Raw genomic sequence first — 18,610 nt, forward strand, 5'->3', positions numbered from 1 at the left:
TTTACTACGCTTAGCAGATGTCCTTTGGAATTCCCAGATTCCTCTTTTGATCTGTAGGACATATGGACTAGTTGGTTATATGAGGATCATTATAAAAGAACATCCAGGTAAAATTGTTGAGCATATGGGCTATAATTTTAGAAACTTGACAATTTAGAAAGTCAGTTTTAAATTATGAAGTAAATTTGTAGCAGCACATCTCTAGTTGCAGATTCAAAGTGGCAATCAGATTCAATAGGCTGCAATCTACTCTTTATGTAGCATTATAGAAGGATACAAAGCAGGACATACAACAGGTACAGCTTCTTCATCTTATTAGGAGATCCAGCAACTATGCAAGTACCCAGCTTCTTTTGCCCCCAACCCACATCAGGCATGTATGGCTGTGGAGAGCTAAGGAATCTGGGTCACTCTGACCCATGAAGTTATACCACCTTTCCCCTCTCCCGCCTTTTTTTTTTTTTTTTTTTTTAAGACGGAGTTTCGCTCTTGTTGCCCAGGCTGGAGTACAATGGCACAATCTTGGCTTACTGCAGCCTCTATCTCCCAGGTTCAACTGATTCTCCTGCCTCAGCCTCCCAACTGGGATTACAGGCGCCCGCCACCATGCCCAGCTAATTTTTTGCATTTTTAGTAGAGACAGGATTTCACCATGTTGGCCAGGCTGATCTCGAACTCCTGACCTCAGGTGATCCACCCGCCTTGGCCTCCCAAAGTGCTGTTATTAACAGGTGTGAGCCACTGCACCATGCCCCTCCAATCTTTTATTTCATCCTCATGCAGGCTTTAGGTTCTCTCAATTCAGGTACAATTTCACACAACAAAGACATTTACATAACTACTGTTCCCAGGGAAACTATTGTAGGAGACCAAAGTCGTTTATAGGCAGACCTCCATCAGCTGAGGGTTGATATAAGCCCTTTACTTATAAAAGTTTAATCATCATAAAATTTTCATCCAGTATTCATACAATGCTCTTTATTTACTCAAGAAAACATTTTTACTATGAGCCAAGCACTCTGCTAATGTGATGATAGCCATTGGTATTGGTAGCGTCACTGAGGAGTAATATCTGTGTGGGCAGTTAGGGAGTACTTGTCAGGATAAGCTCTGGCTGCTGGTGGTAAGCCATTTAAGAGTTGAAAGTGGTGTCAACTGATGGGAGGGGACAAAAGAGTGGAAAGTGAGAGAGTGACCGGGTAAACATTTTATTTTAAATGGGTCACTCTGAAGTTGAGTAGAAAGTAAATGGATTTAAAGGGGCAAAGATTGGAGGCAGGGATTGCTGTTAGAAATTTCCAGTGGCCTAAGTAAGAGAGAGAGTGTTCTTTTTCCCAGTTTAGGGAAGAGAAGAAGAGGTGGTAGATAATAATGAAGGTTCGGCATTGCTAGTTGTGTGCCTGCCTTTATAAGAATTATTTCATTTACTCTTTCCAAAACCTTTTATAAGGTACAGATTGAGCATCATTAATCCAAAAATCGAAAATCAGAAATGCTCCAAAATGCAAAACTTTTTGAGCACTGATACGATATTCAAAGAAAACACTCATTGGAACATTTCTTCAGATTTTTGGGTTAGAGAGCTCCTCTAATATGTATTTGCAAATATACCAAAATCTCAGCAAAATCCAAAACACTTATGGTCCCAAGCATTTTGGATAAGAGAGATATACAACCTATAGATACTTTAATATCTGCTTTTTATAGATGATGCTGAGGCAATGAGAGATTAAATTATTTGCCTAAGGTCACATAGTTAGCAAGTGACAAAACTAGGCCTACCTCTAAGCACTCACTGAAATTATACACTCTCCTGTACTCTCTCATGTGGACAGCAGTGTACAGAGTGAGATTAGGAAGTGGGGAGTTACTGATATTGGGGCCAAGGAAGCAAGAAGTGAAGGATGACCATCAGGTTTCTGGGGAAGAGTCTAGGTAAATGGTGATGCTGTCTATTGAAGACCACAAGAGGAGGGAGGATAGGTTGTTAGTTGCTATCTGTACATAGGTTTTGTCAGTTTTGAGCTTTTCCAGTTAGAACAAATTATGTTCTAAAGGAGTCTTGTTTTACTTTTACTAAAACTTTATAGTTGACTTAAGATTTGTGCATTTTACTATGTATAAATCGTACCTTAATAAAACAGTGAAAAAACCCGTGGGCCCTGTGCCCATTTAAAAATTAAAGATATCGTAAGTTTCTATGATTCAGTGTATTGTCATCAGTATTGCCAAAGAATTAAGTTTATCTTTTGAGCTGGGCACGGTGGCTCACACCTGTAATCCAAGAACTTTGGAAGGCCGAGGCAGAAGGAGCCCTTGAATCCAGGAGTTTCAGACTAGCCTGGGTGACATAGTGAGACCCCATCTCTACAAAAAAATTAAAAAATTAGCTGGGCACAGTGACACGAGACTCTAGTCCCACCTTCTCAGGAGGCTGAGGTGGGAGGATCCGTTCAGCCCAGGAGTTTCAGCAGTGAGCTATGGTTGTGCCACTGCACTTCAGCCTGGGTAATACAGCAAGATCCTATCTCTCTCTCTCTTTTTTTTTTTAAGTATTAAATTTATCCTTTTGAATTCTTTGTTTCACAGTAATAGAATCTCATCCAGATAATGCATTAGAGGATCTACGACTAGATAAGCCATTTCCTGAACTGAGAGAACATTTTCAGTCCTATGATTTGGATCATATGGAAAAAAAGGTTGGTAGTGAGTGTGACCTTACATTTACAGATAGACCTAAAACTTTTTTTTTTTAACCTAAGGTTTTTGAATTACACCAAAGTGAGAAAATCCTCCATATTCCTGTCATCCAGATTACCCAATAACAATATTTTACCTTGTTTTCAACATACTAATTTTTCTCCAAAATTGAAAAACTTTTTTATTGAAGAAAAATACGGATACTGAACATCTGTGTAATCACTACCCAGGTCAAGAAATTAGACATTAACTTATTCCAGGTGGGGAGATGGGGATGGTTAATGGGTACCAAAAAAATAATTAGAAAGAATGAATAAGATTTACTCCTTGAAAGCACAACAAGATGACTATAGTTAATAATGACAACTTAGTTATACATTTTAAAATAATTAAGAGTTTAATTGGATTATTTGTAACATAAAGGATAAACGCTTGAGGGGATAAATGCTATACAGATACCCCTCTCCATTATGTACTTCACATTGCATGCCTGTATCAAAGCATGTACCCCATAAATATATATACCTAAGTACCCACAAAAATTAAAAATAAAAAATTTTCAAACAGAAAACAAACAAAAGAATTCCAAGAAGTCCTCTTTATGGCCTTTTTCTAAACAAATAGAAATAATGACATAACAATATAATTTAAGGAGTATATGTATTTTTGCCTACTTCCATATTAATTAACATGCAGTTGTTTATTTGGTTCATCAGAAAACAGAAAAGATCCTCTTTTCTTTAGGATTGGTGTCTGAAATTGAGATTTGAGCTGTGTTTTTGGGTGGCAGTCTCTGAGACTGTTTTGCTGGTATAATGGGGACAATCATAGTATATATGTGACATACTAGTTATCTACCTCTAGAAGAATTTGTAAAGCAGTTTTTATTAACTCAGTTCATTTTCCTCTATTCATTACTCTGCATATATTAGGAGATCATAAATATTGTTGAATTTGTTGAAAACGAGATGGTACCGTGAAGAATTCATAATACCAATATTTTCTTTTATTTGTCTCTCATTTTTAGGACCACAGCCATACTCCATGGATTGTGATCATAGCTAAATATTTAGCACAGTGGTATAGTGAAGTATGTCCTTTTAAAAAAAAATTTCATATGCAACTGTATTTTCAGTTTCTTATAAAGGATTTCCTTGATGGGGAATGGGAGATTAATTTTTTTCCTTATGGGCTTGTATGGTAGGCCAAATGGATGCTTTTAAATTCAGCAGTTCCTCTTTTGATCCTGATAATTTTAATTAACAAAATGAAATTTGATGAATGTTGTTATGAAACTGGCAGGGGGAATGAATGTAGATAAATGGTCACAGTGTTTCTATCAAGTGAGCCTCTGATTTCACAGAGAAATATATTTGTTGATGAAATCTTAGGTAGAGAATGGGGGACACTATAGACTTTCAATTTCTGTATTTTGAGTTTTTAATAACTAGATTTTTAAAATTTTTAACCAATTTAGACAAACGGACGAATACCTAAAACATATAAAGAAAAAGAAGACTTCAGAGATTTGATTAGACAAGGTAATATTATGGGATATGATTAAATACTGTATAAAGCTTGAAAAGCAGATTGCTAGAGGCAAGTGCTTATTGGATTTCTGTTGACACTTTTGTCAGATGATATCATGAGCTTTTATTTCACTTTCCCTCTGGAGAAGTTAAGAAGCCATGCTTTGTATAGTTTTAAGGACTAATGATAAGCCATATTTCTTCTTAAGATTCAATATTCTGCAGAATCTGACAAGGTTATTTTTATAATGGGGGAACAGAAGAGTGAGAAGAAAAGGGCTGTTGTTTGCTAACAATTTCCCATTAAAATAGGAATTCTAAAGAATGAAAATGGGGCTCCAGAAGATGAAGAGAATTTTGAAGAAGCTATTAAAAATGTGAACACAGCACTAAATACAACTCAGGTAATGAAAGAGTTGCTGAGGGATTCACATGAACAAGGTGTTTTCTAGAGTCCTTCACTATTAAATGGTTGATTACAATGATTTAAGTTAATATTTTCTAAATGTATAGTTAGAAATAAATACAAGGCCGGGCATGGTGGCTCATCCTAGCACTTTGGGAGGCTGAGGCGGGCAGACCACCTGAGATCAGGAGTTCGAGACGAGCCTGGCCAACATAGTGAAACCGCGTCTCTACTAAAAATACAAAAATTAGCCGGGCATGGTGGAACATACCTGTAATCCCAGCTACTCGGGAGGCTGAGGCAGGAGAATCACTTGAACCCAGGAGGCAGAGGTTACAGTGAGCCAAGATTACACCACTGCACTCCAGCCTGGGTAACAGAGTAAGACTCCGCCTCAGGTGCCTTTGGTTTTGTTATGGCTTAGTTGTTGAAGTATGACCATTGAAGTTTTTGGGGAGCTTTGGAATAACACCTGGTAGTGTAAGTTAGAATTTTCTTGCAACTTAAAACAGTAAATATGCTGCCTTTCAAATTAGGAAGGCACATAAGATATTATTACCAACTTTTTGGAGACAACAAGGCAGCATTGCTTAGTGATTAAAAGTGTGCGCTGGCTGGGGCCAGGCGCGGTGGCTCACACTTGTAATCCCAACACGTTTGGGAGGCCGAGGAGGGCAGATCACATGAGGTCAGGAGTCCAAGACCAGCCTGGCCAACATGATGAAACCCCATCTCTACTAAAAATACAAAAAATTAGCTGGGCATGGTGGTGGGCACCTGTAATCCCAACTACTTGGGAGGCAGAGGTTGCAGTGAGCTGAGATATTCCTAGTGTACTCCAGCCTGGGTGACAAGAGTGAGACTCTGTCTCAAAAAAAAAAAAAAAGTGTTTGCTGGCCAGGTGTGGTGGCTCACACCTGTAATCCCAACAGTTTGGGAGGCCAGGGCAGAAAAATTGCTTGAGCCCAGTTCAAGACCACCCTGAACAACATAGGGAGATCTGGTCTATACAAAAAATTTAAAAATTAGATGGGTGTGGTGGTATGCACCTATAGTCTCAGCTACTCTGAACCCTAAGGTGGTGGGAGGATTGCTTGAGCCCTGGAGGTTGAGGCTGCAGTGAGCCATGATTGTGCCACTGCATTGCAGCCTAGGCAATGATATGAGACCCTGTGTCCAAAAAATAAAAGTATGTGCTTTGTGAATCACTTTTCTGGGGTGATGAAAATTTTCTGTTTTAATTGGGGTTATGGTTAAAAATATGTGTATATAGTTATCAAAATGCATTGAATTGGACATTTAAAATCTCTGTATTTCACTGAATATAAAACCACAGTTGAAAAGAAAAGGTTCTAATAGTTGGGGGACAGTAAGCTAAATAAACAGATAAAAATGCACCAGGTGCTATGAACAAAATTACAGCAGAACAAAGGGGCCAGAGAGCATGTTGGGGACAAGGGAATCTGGGGTTGAGAGACAATTTTAGATAGGGAGCCAGGGAGACTTTCCAAGAGTTGTTTAAGCAGAAGCCTGAGTGAAGTGACATGCAGAGGTCTCGGGGAAGAGCTTTTCAGTTGGAGGAAGCACATGTGCAAAGAAGTGGGAGGACGCTTGACTTTTGTTCAAGCATCAGTAAGCAAGTCAGTGTGATTGGAGTGAAGTGAAAAAGAGGGGAAAGTGGTAGGAAGGATTTGAGTTTGGAGAGGCAGAAAGGATCAGATAATAAAGGCCTTGCAGGCTATTTAAGCATTTCGATCAGGGAAGTGGAGTGAGCTGCTTTATATTCGAAAAGACCATTCTGGCTTTGGTGAGGAGAACAGAATTGAGGGGACTGGCAGTGGAAGCAGAGAGACCAGTTAGGAGGTACCACTGAGACATTTCATTTTTCCACGCAACAGTAGAATTAAAGCCTATGATTTGTATACCTTTTTTTTTTTTTTTTTTGAGACAAGGTCTCACATTGTTGCCCAGGGTAGAGTGCAGTGATGCAGTCACTGCTCACTGCAGCCTTGACCTCCTGGGTTCAAGTGATCCTCCCACCTCAGCCTCCCAAGTAGCTGGGACCACAAGCATATGCCACCACGCCCAGCTAATTTACTTTTACATTTTGTATAGGCAGGGTCTTCCTGTTTTGTTCAGGCTGATCTCGAACTCCTGGGCTCAAGTGACCCTCCCACCTTGGCCTCCTAAATGCTGGGATTATAGGTGTGAGCCATCGTGCTCGGCTTTATATTCTTGATTAATGTATGAAGATCTTGCTAGCAATAAAATTACTTTATAGTTTTAGTTTTTTTCAGAGTGGTTGTCTCAGTGGTCACTAATTAGGGTGCAAGGGTTTCCAATTTTTGACAAGATGGAAAATCATGGAATACTACAAGTCTATAATCTGTTTTGTCTTCAGATTTAACTATATAAAATCATTTACTGGGGCCCCTTCTTTACCCCATTTATGGTATAAGAGAATAGATATTAAATGCTAGCAACAGTGGGCAGGAGAGGTCTTTCTTCCATTCTTTCTTTCCCCATCAAATCTTCATATGGTACTGATTCTAAATAAAATCATAAACAAATCAGAAGTTTGTATTTGATTACAATTTGAGAATTCAAAGAATATATCTGAAGAAATAGCACTGAAAATAAAGATGGGCAAATTCTTAATACTGTGTAAGTAAATGTTTCATGTTCCTTTGTTAGATCCCAAGCAGTATTGAAGATATATTTAATGATGATCGCTGCATAAATATCACCAAACAGGTAACAACAACAAAAGTAAAAACATTGCTGTCTAAACCTTTGGGTCAAAGTAAAACGCCGCTTAATGTTAATTTTTTCTTATTCTTTTAGACTCCATCATTTTGGATTTTAGCTCGTGCCTTAAAGGAATTTGTGGCCAAAGAGGGTCAAGGAAATTTACCTGTTCGAGGCACAATCCCTGATATGATTGCAGATTCAGGCAAATATATAAAACTGCAAAACGTGTATGTCACTGTTTTCAAACTATGTAGTATGCAAAGTCTGATTATATTAGAGATAAACATTTTATCATCCTATCAGAAATCAAATGAAAGTTTATTATAACCTCATTGCTTATAAATAAACTAGGCCAGCTGCAGTGGCTCATGCCTGTAATCCCAACACTTTGGGAGGCCAAGGTGGGAGAATTGCTTGAGTCCAGGAGTTTGAGACCATCCTGGGCAACAGTGAGACTTCCATCTCTACAAATTGAAAAATTAGGTGGGCATGGTAGCATGTGCCTTTAATTTCAACTACTCGGGAGGCTGAGGCAGAAGGATCTCTTGAGCTCAGGAGTTTGAGGCTGCAGTGAGCCATGATCATGCCATTTCACTTCAGCCTGGGTGACAGAGGAAGACCCTGTTTCAAATAAATAAATAAGTAAAAATAAGCTAAAGAACTTAGGCCAGGCCGGGTGCAGTGCCTCATGCCTGTAATCCCAGCACTTTGGGAGGCTGAGGTGGGCAGATCACAAGGTCAGGAGATTAAGACTATCCTGGCTAATACCGGAAAACCCGTCTCTACTAAAAATCCAAAAAAATTAGCTGGGAGTGCTGGTGGGCGCCTGTAGTCCCAGCTACTTGGGAGGCTGAGGCAGGAGAATAGCATGAACCCGGGAGGTGGAGCTTGCAGTGAGCCGAGATCATGTCACTGCACTCCAGCCTGGGCGACAAAGTAAGACTCTGTCTCAAAAAAAAAAAAAAAAACTTCGGCTGGGCGGGCGGATCACGAGGTCAGGAGATCAAGACCATCCTGGCCAACATGGTGAAACCCTGTCTCTACTAAAAAAAAAATACAAAAAATTAGCTAGGCATGGTGGTGCATGCCTGTAGTCCCAGCTATTCGGGAGGCTAAGGCAGGGGAATCGCTTGAACCCAGGAGGTGGAGGTTGCAGCGAGCCGAGATCGCGCCACTGCACTCCAGCCTGGCAACAGCAAAATTCCACCTCAAAAAAAAAAAAAAACAAACAACTTAGGGGTGATTCTTTTTAGGCTCAAAGCAAAATTGAATGGGAAGTACAGAATTACCACATATCCCTAGGAACAGAGTGTTTTTTTTTTTTTTCATACCTCATGATAAACTTAATATTTGGTCACTTAACTCTGTGCTGTGAACTATATGTATTAAGTAATTTAATATACACACAAGGTTCACAACAACCTTATGAGAGAGAGATACTGTTATTGTCCCCATTTTACACTTGAAGAAACTAAGGTATTGAAAAGGTTACTTATACAAGATCAGATAGCTGGTAAATGGCAGAACCAAGATTTGAACCCCAGAAAACCCAGTACCAGAGCCTGTATTCTTAGCCATGGCCTTATACTGCCTTCTGTTTGTAACTTAAAACCATGAAGTGTTTGATGAATTTTTTATCTTAATGTTTCATAATTTATAGTCTATGACTATAACTAGACACCTTGCTATCCAGGTATCACTAGCCTGAGCCCAGATAGACTATCATAGGGATGGATCTCAATGAATATTACCCTCATATAGTTAGGGCATGGTGCAAAGAATCCATGTCTGCTGGCTTGGTTTCTTTGGGGGCCAAGTAATGTCACATAGAGATGATCTCTGTTCCCCAGACAGATTTCACTCTTGATCATGTCACCATTGAAAGAATGTTGGTTTGTTGTCCTAGCCTAAGAGTTCAACTACTTAAAACTTGGGGAAGGTCAATTGAGGGTAGAAAGAAGTATGACCTTACGTGGGAGGTAGTCACCCTGAACACTAATGATTTTTAGAGGGTGAAAGGTAAATAGACCTAAAGAAGTTTTATGGCCGGGTGCAGTGGCTTACACCTGTATTCCCAGCACTTTGGGAGGCCAAAGCAGGTGGTGAAATGTGCCACAGGGGATGTTCACAGGTATTTTAAATGATTGAAATTTTCGTTTTCCATGGTCTCAGTGGTATAGATAATTATTGGATAAGAGTTTTTTTTTCCTCTCATAATAAATGGAGAGTATTTTAAAACTGAATCAGAGGTACAGCATGTTTATCTGTGGCAATGCTAAAAAGGTATGAAGGTCAGTTAATTGAAAATTGTCATTAATACAGTATTTTCAGTTTTTAAATTACTTGAACACAGGAGTTCGAGACCAGCATGGGCAATGTGGTGAAACTCCGTCTCTACAAAAAGACAAAAATTAGTCGGGCATGGTAGCGTGTGCCTGAATTTCCAGCTACTTGGGAGACTGAGGTGGGAGGATCATGAGAGTGTGGGAAGTTGAGGCTGCATTGAGCCAGGATTGCACCACTGCACTCCAGCCTAGGCGGCAGAGCGAGATCCTATCTCAAAAAACAAAAACAAAAGTTTTATATTGGAGATGAACAGTTTTAATGTATTTAACTTTCCTTGGACTTGACTTCCAGGAGGTAAGTCATGTTCTTCAGTAATTTTATTTTTTAGGTCCTCTGTCACAGAGCCTAAATCATAGATCTCTCTAGGAGGGCAGTTTTTAAGTTGGTTGCTGTTAGAGGGACCCTGGGTTTTAGCGGACACTGAGAGTCTGTCACTAACACTGGAAAGATTCCCAGCTACTCATAGGTGCTGTTGATAGCATTTCCCTGGCATTTTCACATTTCATACATTGTCAGGCCTGTGTTTTTTCATGAAAAGGAAATAAATTTTTTGTTCATGGTAACAATTTAAATTTTGCTAGTTTAAAAATTTGTTAATAATTGCTTTTTGTTCTTTTTCAGTTACCGTGAAAAAGCAAAGAAAGATGCTGCTGCTGTGGGTAATCATGTTGCCAAATTGCTGCAGTCCATTGGCCAGGTAAGCTGCTGGGCACACTGTGCCCATACAGGCCTGAGCACATAACTCTAGCCAGAAAGGGTTTAGAGACAGAGGGTGTGGCACTAGCTCTGCTTATTTACGGGGAGCTCTCATTTGCCTGCCTAATGGGAGAGCTTGTGATAAGGAAACAAGATATATTTAAAGTGCTCTCCCAGCTCTTGGAGAAAGCCTCCCCATCTCACAGTGATTGGCTTTGTGCCGCACCCTTTGTTAATCTTCTCTTTTAAACTGGAACAGAATCTGTATTTATCTCTTTACAGGCACCAGAGTCCATTTCAGAGAAAGAATTAAAATTACTCTGTAAGTCCCCTTGAATTAATTTCCTTATTTTGCTTGATGGAAATGTGCCACAGGGAATGTTCCCACGTATTTTGAATGGTTGAAATTTTAAGTTTTCCATGGCCTCAGTGATATAGATAATTATTGGGTAAGGTTTTTTTTTTTCCTCCCATAATAAATAGAGAGTATTTTAAGACTGAATCAGAGGTAGAGCATGTTTATCTGTGGCAATGCTAAAAAGGCATGATGGTCAGTTAATTGAAAATTGCCATTAATACAGTATTTTCAGTTTTTAAATGTTAAGTAATTTAGGAAATTTTTTTGTCTGAAGACTTTGGGTGTGAAATCTTGAGTCACATGTACATTGACAATATTGGTTTAAATACTCATTTTGATCTGTGTTAAATGACTGTAATGGAGTTAAGAATTTTGCCATCTAGTTTCAGAGTGGTTAGGTTCGTAGGAGTCTCTCAGTAACTCCTCAGTAGGCCAAAAGCATTTTGTTTTATTTAAGAGTCAGTTTCAAAATACTCAATCTGTTGTGCATGCCATCTGAAGATTTCTCCCTGTAGCTGCTGCTCCGACGTCCTGTGGAAGTTTATATTTTGCATGCTCCCCATCCTTAAAATAGATTTATCCAAGATTTCCATTTTATGACTTCTCCACAATGTCTGTTTAGGCTCAGTTTTAATGTTTTCTGCCACAACTAATCTTGCACCTTGTTTGTTCTATTGGACTAATCTTGAATTAGCATTTGTTGTATTAGATTATATACTACTAGATTGAAAGTTTGATGCTAGGTACTTGAACATTTATTATTCTCTTCTACTTTGGGGCATTTTTGAAAATTTCAATAATACAAAGCTTAAAAAAAGTCATTACATATATCAAGAGTACAATTCATAAACCTCTCTCTTTTAGGACTACTTATCCATAATAATGATGAAAACTATTATTTGTAGAGCCATATCAGGCATTGTGCTAGAGATGCACTTTATACAAGGTGTCACATTTAATCCATAGAACAATTCTCAAAGGTAAACAGTATCATCCCCATTTTATGCTTGAAAACTGAGGTTCAGAGAGGTCATCACCTTACTCGCTTCTGAACTGGTTGTAGTGCCAGGGATATGAATTTAAGGTGATTTGTGTTCTAGTGCTTTCTCTGCTATTAGAGCCAAGGAGAAAACATTTCTTCACATTCTCATGTCTGAGAAAGGTATACACATAATTCTCTGTTCTTAAAGTCACCTGTGATTGATGATATTCACCTGTCACAGTTATTACTTCCAGAATATCTTTCTTCTGTTCAGGCAGCAATTCTGCATTTCTTCGAGTGGTAAGATGTCGATCCTTAGCTGAAGAATATGGTTTGGATACAATTAACAAGGATGAAATTAGTAAGTATAATAGCCTTCTGATTCTGGGTTAATTTTAATTAATTTAAAAGATATAAATATTTTGCGTAAAATAGTGTCGAGTATATGGTGATGATATAAAAGAGAATGTAAATATTCATATTCTAATTTTATTCTAAGCTTATCTAAGTAATTATAATTTATTATTATATGAAACTTAATGTATGTATAAAGTCATATTTAGGTCACAGAGTCCATTGTATGATATGTATGAGTTGAAGTCAGTATGTTATTACTTTAGTAGAGATTGTGTGACTCCAACTAATAGTCCTGAAACTCAAGTATATAGGAAATTCAGCCCTTTATTATTTATTATATTGCAAATTAATCAAATTAAACTGAAATTTTTTTCCTTTCAGTTTCTAGCATGGACAATCCAGATAATGAAATAGTGTTGTACTTAATGTTACGGGCTGTTGATAGATTTCATAAACAACATGGTAGATACCCAGGTAAGAATAGCAATTGGATTACCAGATATAATAAATCTTCAATAAAATATTTAAATTGAAAGTGTTCTCAGGGTATTTATAATAGTGTTGCTTGAATTTCACATTGTAAACAGATTACACCCCAAACGTTCCCCAGTGAGGAAATACCTTTTGTTTTTTAAGTTTATTTGCAAAATAGTGTTCGATTCTAAACTATTATAGGGGGATGTTGGTTGAATATATATATAGAAGAAAGCTTTTTTCTGTCATTTTCCATAGTTTGCTACTAAGACTCACACTGAGTTTAATTTAGTGGAATAGGAAAGCCACGAGAAATATGCTGGCCAGGCATAGTATGGTGGCTCACACCTGTAATGCCAGCACTTTGGGAGACTGATTCAGGCAGATTGCTTGAGCCCAGGAGTTGGAGACCAGCATGGGCAACATGGTGGAACCCCATCTCTACTGAAGATACAAAAAGTTAGCCAGACATGGTGGTGTGCACTTGTAGACTCAGCTGCTCGGGAGGGTGAGGTGGGAGGATCACCTGAGCCTGGGAAGTTGGGGCTACAGTGAGTTGTGATTGTGCCACTGCACTCCAGCCTGGGTGACCGTGGTGAGACTCTGTCCCAAAAAAAAAAAAAGCATGCTAGTAATTTTTGAACTCAAGAACTCTGAAGATGTAGGAATTTGTTTGTTTAGTATCTGCTTTTTCTCTTCAGTGAATGTAGTCATTGCAGAATTGGCATAATCTCAAAGATCTGAGGTTGCTCAGAATAGAATATTTCTGTTTGGGATGATAATTTTAATTGTGCAGGATTATTGCATAGCAACACATTCTAGGAGTATCATAAAACGTCCTGCTCCATCTCATGCAGTGTGTCTCCAGAGTTTATAGTCTTTTTTTTTTTTTTTTTTTTTGAGATGGAGTCTCTCTCTGTTGCCCAGGCTGGAGTGCAGTGATGGGATCTCAGCTCACTCCAACCTCTGCCTCCTGGGTTTAAACAATTTTCCTGCCTCAGCCTCCCGAGTAGCTGGGATTATAGGCACCCGCCACCTTGCCTGGCTAATTTTTGTGTTTTTAGTAGAGACAGGGTTTCACCATGTTAGCCAGGCTGGTCTTGAACTCCTGACCTCAAGTGATCCTCCTGCCTTGGCCTCCCAAAGGGCAGGGATTACAGGCATGAGCCACTGTGCCTGGCCCAGAGTTTATAGCCCTAATGAGCAAGCTAACTAGAAGAAACAAAAAAGAATAAACACCAAATATGTATTGCTTTATTTGTATTATTTGATTAGAATTTATTTCAGTTATCTATTGCATAACAAACCACTTCAAAACTTAGTGGTTTAAAACAATAAATAGTGTCGTGATTTTGTGGATTGCCTGGTCTCAGGCAGTTCTTCTTGAGGAGGCATGCAGTTGCTTGATGCCTGGGGGTGGAGTCATTCTGAAGGATTAACTGACTGAGTTAGACGTGCAAGAAGACATTTTTACTCATGTAACTAGCCCCTTAGTCAGAACAGTGGGGTGGTCAGGTATCTCTCTTCAGGTGGCTAGCTTGGACTTCCTTTTAGCATGTCAGTTGGCTTCTGCAGTTACCATTCCAAAAAACCCAAGCGGAAGTTACAGGGCTTTTTATGACCTAGGTTGGAAGTCATACAGCATCACTTATGCGCTCAGTAACTTAATCTCTCTGTGCCTTACTTTTCTCTTCTATGCGTGGAGATAATGATATCTACTTCATAGGACTGTTTTGAGAATTCAATTAATATATATATAAGGTCCTTAGAACAGTGTCCAGCATCTGTTAATGCTCAATAAATGTGACCTATTATTGGTGAGGCATGGTGGCTCATGCCTGTAATCCCAGCACTTTGGGAGGCCAAGGTGGGTGGATCACTTGAGGCCAGGAGTTCGAGACCAGTGTAGCCAACACTGAAACTAAAAATAGAAAAAATTAGCTGTGTGTGGTGGCGCACTCCTGTAGTCCCAGCTTCTTGGGAGGCTGAGGCATGAGAATCATTTGAACCCGGGAGGCAGAGGTTGCGGTGAGCCGAGACTGCACCACTGCACTTTAGCCTAGGTGACAGCAAGACTCTCTCTCAAAAGAAAAAAAAAAGTTACCTATTATTAATAGCTTTATGTCCTCAGTGTCATTTATCATTTAGTCTTTTAGAATTGGAGAATAACTTTTATAAACGGTATAAGTAGGACATTACTTTCTCATTCATTAAGTTCTTCTATCAAATAATTATTAAACACTCTGTGCCAGATGCTCTTCTAGACAGTGAGTATGATGCAGTTAACAAAGATTTAATTAAATTCAAATTTTTACTAGGTTTTAGTTGGTCTCTGATTATAGGTTTGTGATATTTGCAAATATTGGTCTCATACTTTGTTATTTTTGTTCTTCAGTTTCATACATATTTTGACTAGAACATCTGAAACTAGGAGTTGTTTCCTTTAAATAAAGGAGTTGGCCATTAATTTTCGATCACATTTATTTTAATGAAAACTAACTTTTATTTTTAGGGGTATCTAACTATCAAGTTGAAGAAGATACAGGAAAGTTGAAGTCTTGTCTCACTGGCTTCCTTCAGGAATATGGTTTATCTGTAATGGTGAAAGATGATTATGTCCATGAATTGTGAGTATTTTTTAGGGTATCTAGGAGATGATTCCACACCTGTCATAAGGCTAATCAAAATTCATGTCTCTGTGATCTCCTCTAGTTGCCGATATGGAGCTGCTGAGCCACATACCATTGCTGCGTTCTTGGGGGGTGAGTTCCATATATGAGAAGGCTCACCTGTTGTTACATAGTACAGTTACTATTTTAATATGAAATTGTGTCGTCTAGCTATTTTAATTAGGGAGGTCAGTGAAGCAGGATGTTATATTTCTTTTTTTTTTTTTGAGACACAGTCTTGCTCTTTTGCCCAGGTTGGAGTGTACTGATGCCATCAATAGCTCGCTGCAACCTCAACTCCTGGGCTCAAGTGATCTCTCGCCTCTGCCTCCTGAATAGCTGGGACTACAGGCATGTGCCAGCGAGCCTGGCTAATTTTTCAATTTTTTGTAGAGACAGGGCTCCACTATGTTGCCCAGGTTAGGATACTATTCAGTTGCCTCTATACTGGTCTCCCTGCCTTCCATCTCTCCCACTGCCATCCAACTTAAACTCCTTGAGAGTCATTAATCCTTCTAAAGCATAGCTCTGATTGTGTCCTTTTACGAACCATCTGCCCCACCAATACACATACACTCTACGACTGTCCTTCAAGCAAGTCCAGGGACCTTGGCTTGATGTTAAAAATCCCTGTGTTTTAGTTCCACTCAGCCTTTCTAGCCTTGATTTTATCATATTACTTGCTTTCCCCGCAGGCATGCCCTTTGATTTCCTGCTCCTGGATCTTTGCTCCTCTGGACCTATTTGCCTTAAAAATATGTTTTTCTGCATGTCCAAAACCTACATGTTCCACAAGACCGAACTCAAAAATGACGTGTCTTTCATAGAAGCTCCCTTACTTTCCTCCCTCACTCTACTTCCCCCTTGTCTTAGTCACTTTGGGCTTAGTAACAGAATATCATAGACTTATAAACAACAAAAATTTGTCACAGAGTTCTGGAGGCTAGAAGTCTGGGATCAGGGTGCGAGCATGGTCAGGTCTGGTGAGTGCCCATTTCCTGGTTCATAGACAGCTCTCTCTTCTGTATTCTCACATAGTGAAAAAAAAAAAAAAATGGCAAGAGAAGTCTCTGGGGTCTCTTATTAGGGCACTAAACCTATTCATGAAGGTACTACGCTCTTGACCTAATTACCTACCAAAGGCCCTATCCTCATACAGTTACACTGGGGGTTAGGATTTCAACATGAATTTGAGGGGGAAACGAACCATTCAGTCTGTAACACCCCTCAAAAAAATATTACTCTTCTGTCTGTGATCTCCTATAGACTGAGCTATTAGCTTGTGGCATTTTCCTTCTAGATGTTGAATGTTTTAAAGGCAGACTTAGGTTTGATTAATATTTGAAGTGTTCAAAATTTGAATGAATCATATAGACCTAAGAAAACGATTTTCTAAGCAAATCCAAAATAAAGCTTGATTCAGAATAATTTATTTTAAACTAAAACCAAGTAGTCTCTTGTGCCAAAATAGCAAAGTTAACTGCCAATTCACAGAAAGGGGCAAATTATTATTTATTCAGATTCAGTCCAGAATCTAAGAAGAGGTATAGCCGGATAGATGGACTGGATGACTTGCCAACAGCAGAAAAAAGTATAAATTGAAGGTTTTTTGTGTTTTTGTTTTTGTTTTTTACTTCTATGCATTCTGTAATCATTTTGCACAGTGCCATTATATCCCTTCACTTCCTTCAGGTTTTATTCAAATGCTGTCTTCTCTGTGATGCCATCCCTGACTCCCCTATTTAAAAGATGAACCCCTCCTCTTGTATTTATATCCCCCTTATTTGCTTTTTCTCCTTAGCACCTATGGTCAGTTGACATACTACACATTCTATTTATTTGTAAATTATCTCTCTCTTGCTGCTAAAAAGTAGCATGAGGGTAAGTGGATCTTTCTGTCTTTTTCTTACTGTAACCCTACTGCCTAGAACAGTATTTGGTGCACAGTAGTCTCAAATTCTTTGCAGTTGGCCGAGTGCAGTGGCTAATGCCTGTAAGGCCTCCATTTTGGGAGGCTGAGGTGGGCGCATCACTTGAGGTTAGGAGTTCGAAACCAGCCAGGCCAATATGGTGAAACCCCATCTCTACTAAAAATGCAAAAATAAATAGCCAGGTGTGGTGGTAGGTGCCTGTAATCCCAGCTACTCAGGAGGCTGAGGCAAGAGAAGCATTTGAACCTGGGAGGAGGAGGAGGTTGCAGTGAGCCAAGATCACACCACTGCACTCCAGCCTGGGCGACAGAGTGAGACTCGTCTAAAAAAAAAGGAAAAATTCTATCCAGTCCATGAATATTTGGGAGAGAGGAATGTTCAGGTTATAGAAGATGCACAACTTTTTTTCTTAGTAGTTTTCTTGTTTTGAGTAAATATAGCAGTCTGGCGATATTTAATATAGATCCTTCCTAAATTACAAACGCATTCAGAACAAATATACCTTTCTCCTTTTTTATTATAAAACAGATACAAGGTAAAATTCAAATGCAGCAGTAGGGTGTCCTTTGAGAATCTTTTATGCCTGTGTGTATTCTTTAAAGTTTGGTCAGCCACACTACTGCTTAGATTTCCTTTAATAACAAAAAGAATTACAGGCTTTTATGTTGATATGACTCATTAAGCTAACTGCATCTGTTTTGGGTCACTTTCAAACACCTTTGCTTTTGAAAAGGAAAGGTTTCTTTACAGAATTGAGTATTTTTATATAACTCTTGAAGTTCACTCTCTTCAGAGATTTGCTTTTCTCCTTTTTCCTTTCAGGAGCTGCTGCTCAAGAGGTCATCAAAATAATCACCAAACAATTTGTAATTTTTAATAATACTTACATTTACAGTGGCATGTCACAAACTTCAGCAACTTTCCAGTTGTAGAGTAAGCACCTTAGGTGATGTGTTAATGATTGAAACTGTAATTGCCTTCGGGTTGTGCTTTAGTCTGTAAAATTCTAAAGGAGAGCTGCTAAATTGTTTTCTTAATAAACATTTTTCTCATTTGTAATAATGTAGTCTTGTGCTTTGTGGGGAGGGGAAAGGAGACAGTCATTTTCCTAGAAAATGAATCCTATCCATTTCTCATTGAGCATCAATATTGACTTGCTATTTCAGAGTTACTTATCATAGATTATCCTTGTGTTTTATTAGAGATAGTTAAAAAAAATTTTTTTCTTACCATCTTCAATAATGAATTTAAGCCATGTGCAGATGTTAGCTATGGACATTTTAGGACCATCATCATTTGTTAAAACGAATAGAATTTAAAAAGAAATTGGCCGGGCGCGGTGGCTCAAGCCTGTAATCCCAGCACTTTGGGAGGCCGAGACGGGCGGATCACGAGGTCAGGAGATCGAGAC

At 38.8% G+C, this 18,610-nt stretch overlaps 1 protein-coding gene across 1 annotated transcript in view; it reads left to right on the forward strand.

Annotated features, from left to right (window-relative positions):
- The window catches only part of NAE1 (NEDD8 activating enzyme E1 subunit 1), a 26,331-nt gene extending 8,073 nt beyond the window's left edge, over positions 1-18,258 (forward strand). Inside the window, exons 7-20 of the mRNA XM_011932097.1 lie at positions 1-107; positions 2,590-2,699; positions 3,728-3,790; positions 4,178-4,241; positions 4,542-4,633; positions 7,330-7,389; positions 7,480-7,613; positions 10,354-10,429; positions 10,711-10,750; positions 12,043-12,129; positions 12,507-12,599; positions 15,112-15,226; positions 15,312-15,361; positions 18,022-18,258. The exon at positions 1-107 is cut by the window's left edge and continues 5 nt beyond it. Of these exons, the coding sequence (XP_011787487.1) occupies positions 1-107; positions 2,590-2,699; positions 3,728-3,790; positions 4,178-4,241; positions 4,542-4,633; positions 7,330-7,389; positions 7,480-7,613; positions 10,354-10,429; positions 10,711-10,750; positions 12,043-12,129; positions 12,507-12,599; positions 15,112-15,226; positions 15,312-15,361; positions 18,022-18,131 (1,201 nt within the window). The 3' untranslated portion in view covers positions 18,132-18,258. The remainder of the gene's footprint in view (positions 108-2,589; positions 2,700-3,727; positions 3,791-4,177; positions 4,242-4,541; positions 4,634-7,329; positions 7,390-7,479; positions 7,614-10,353; positions 10,430-10,710; positions 10,751-12,042; positions 12,130-12,506; positions 12,600-15,111; positions 15,227-15,311; positions 15,362-18,021) is intronic.
- Positions 18,259-18,610: the final 352 nt, after the last annotated feature.

Source organism: Colobus angolensis, unplaced genomic scaffold, assembly GCF_000951035.1.
Source record: "Colobus angolensis palliatus isolate OR3802 unplaced genomic scaffold, Cang.pa_1.0 Scaffold93, whole genome shotgun sequence".
NCBI lineage: Eukaryota > Metazoa > Chordata > Mammalia > Primates > Cercopithecidae > Colobus > Colobus angolensis.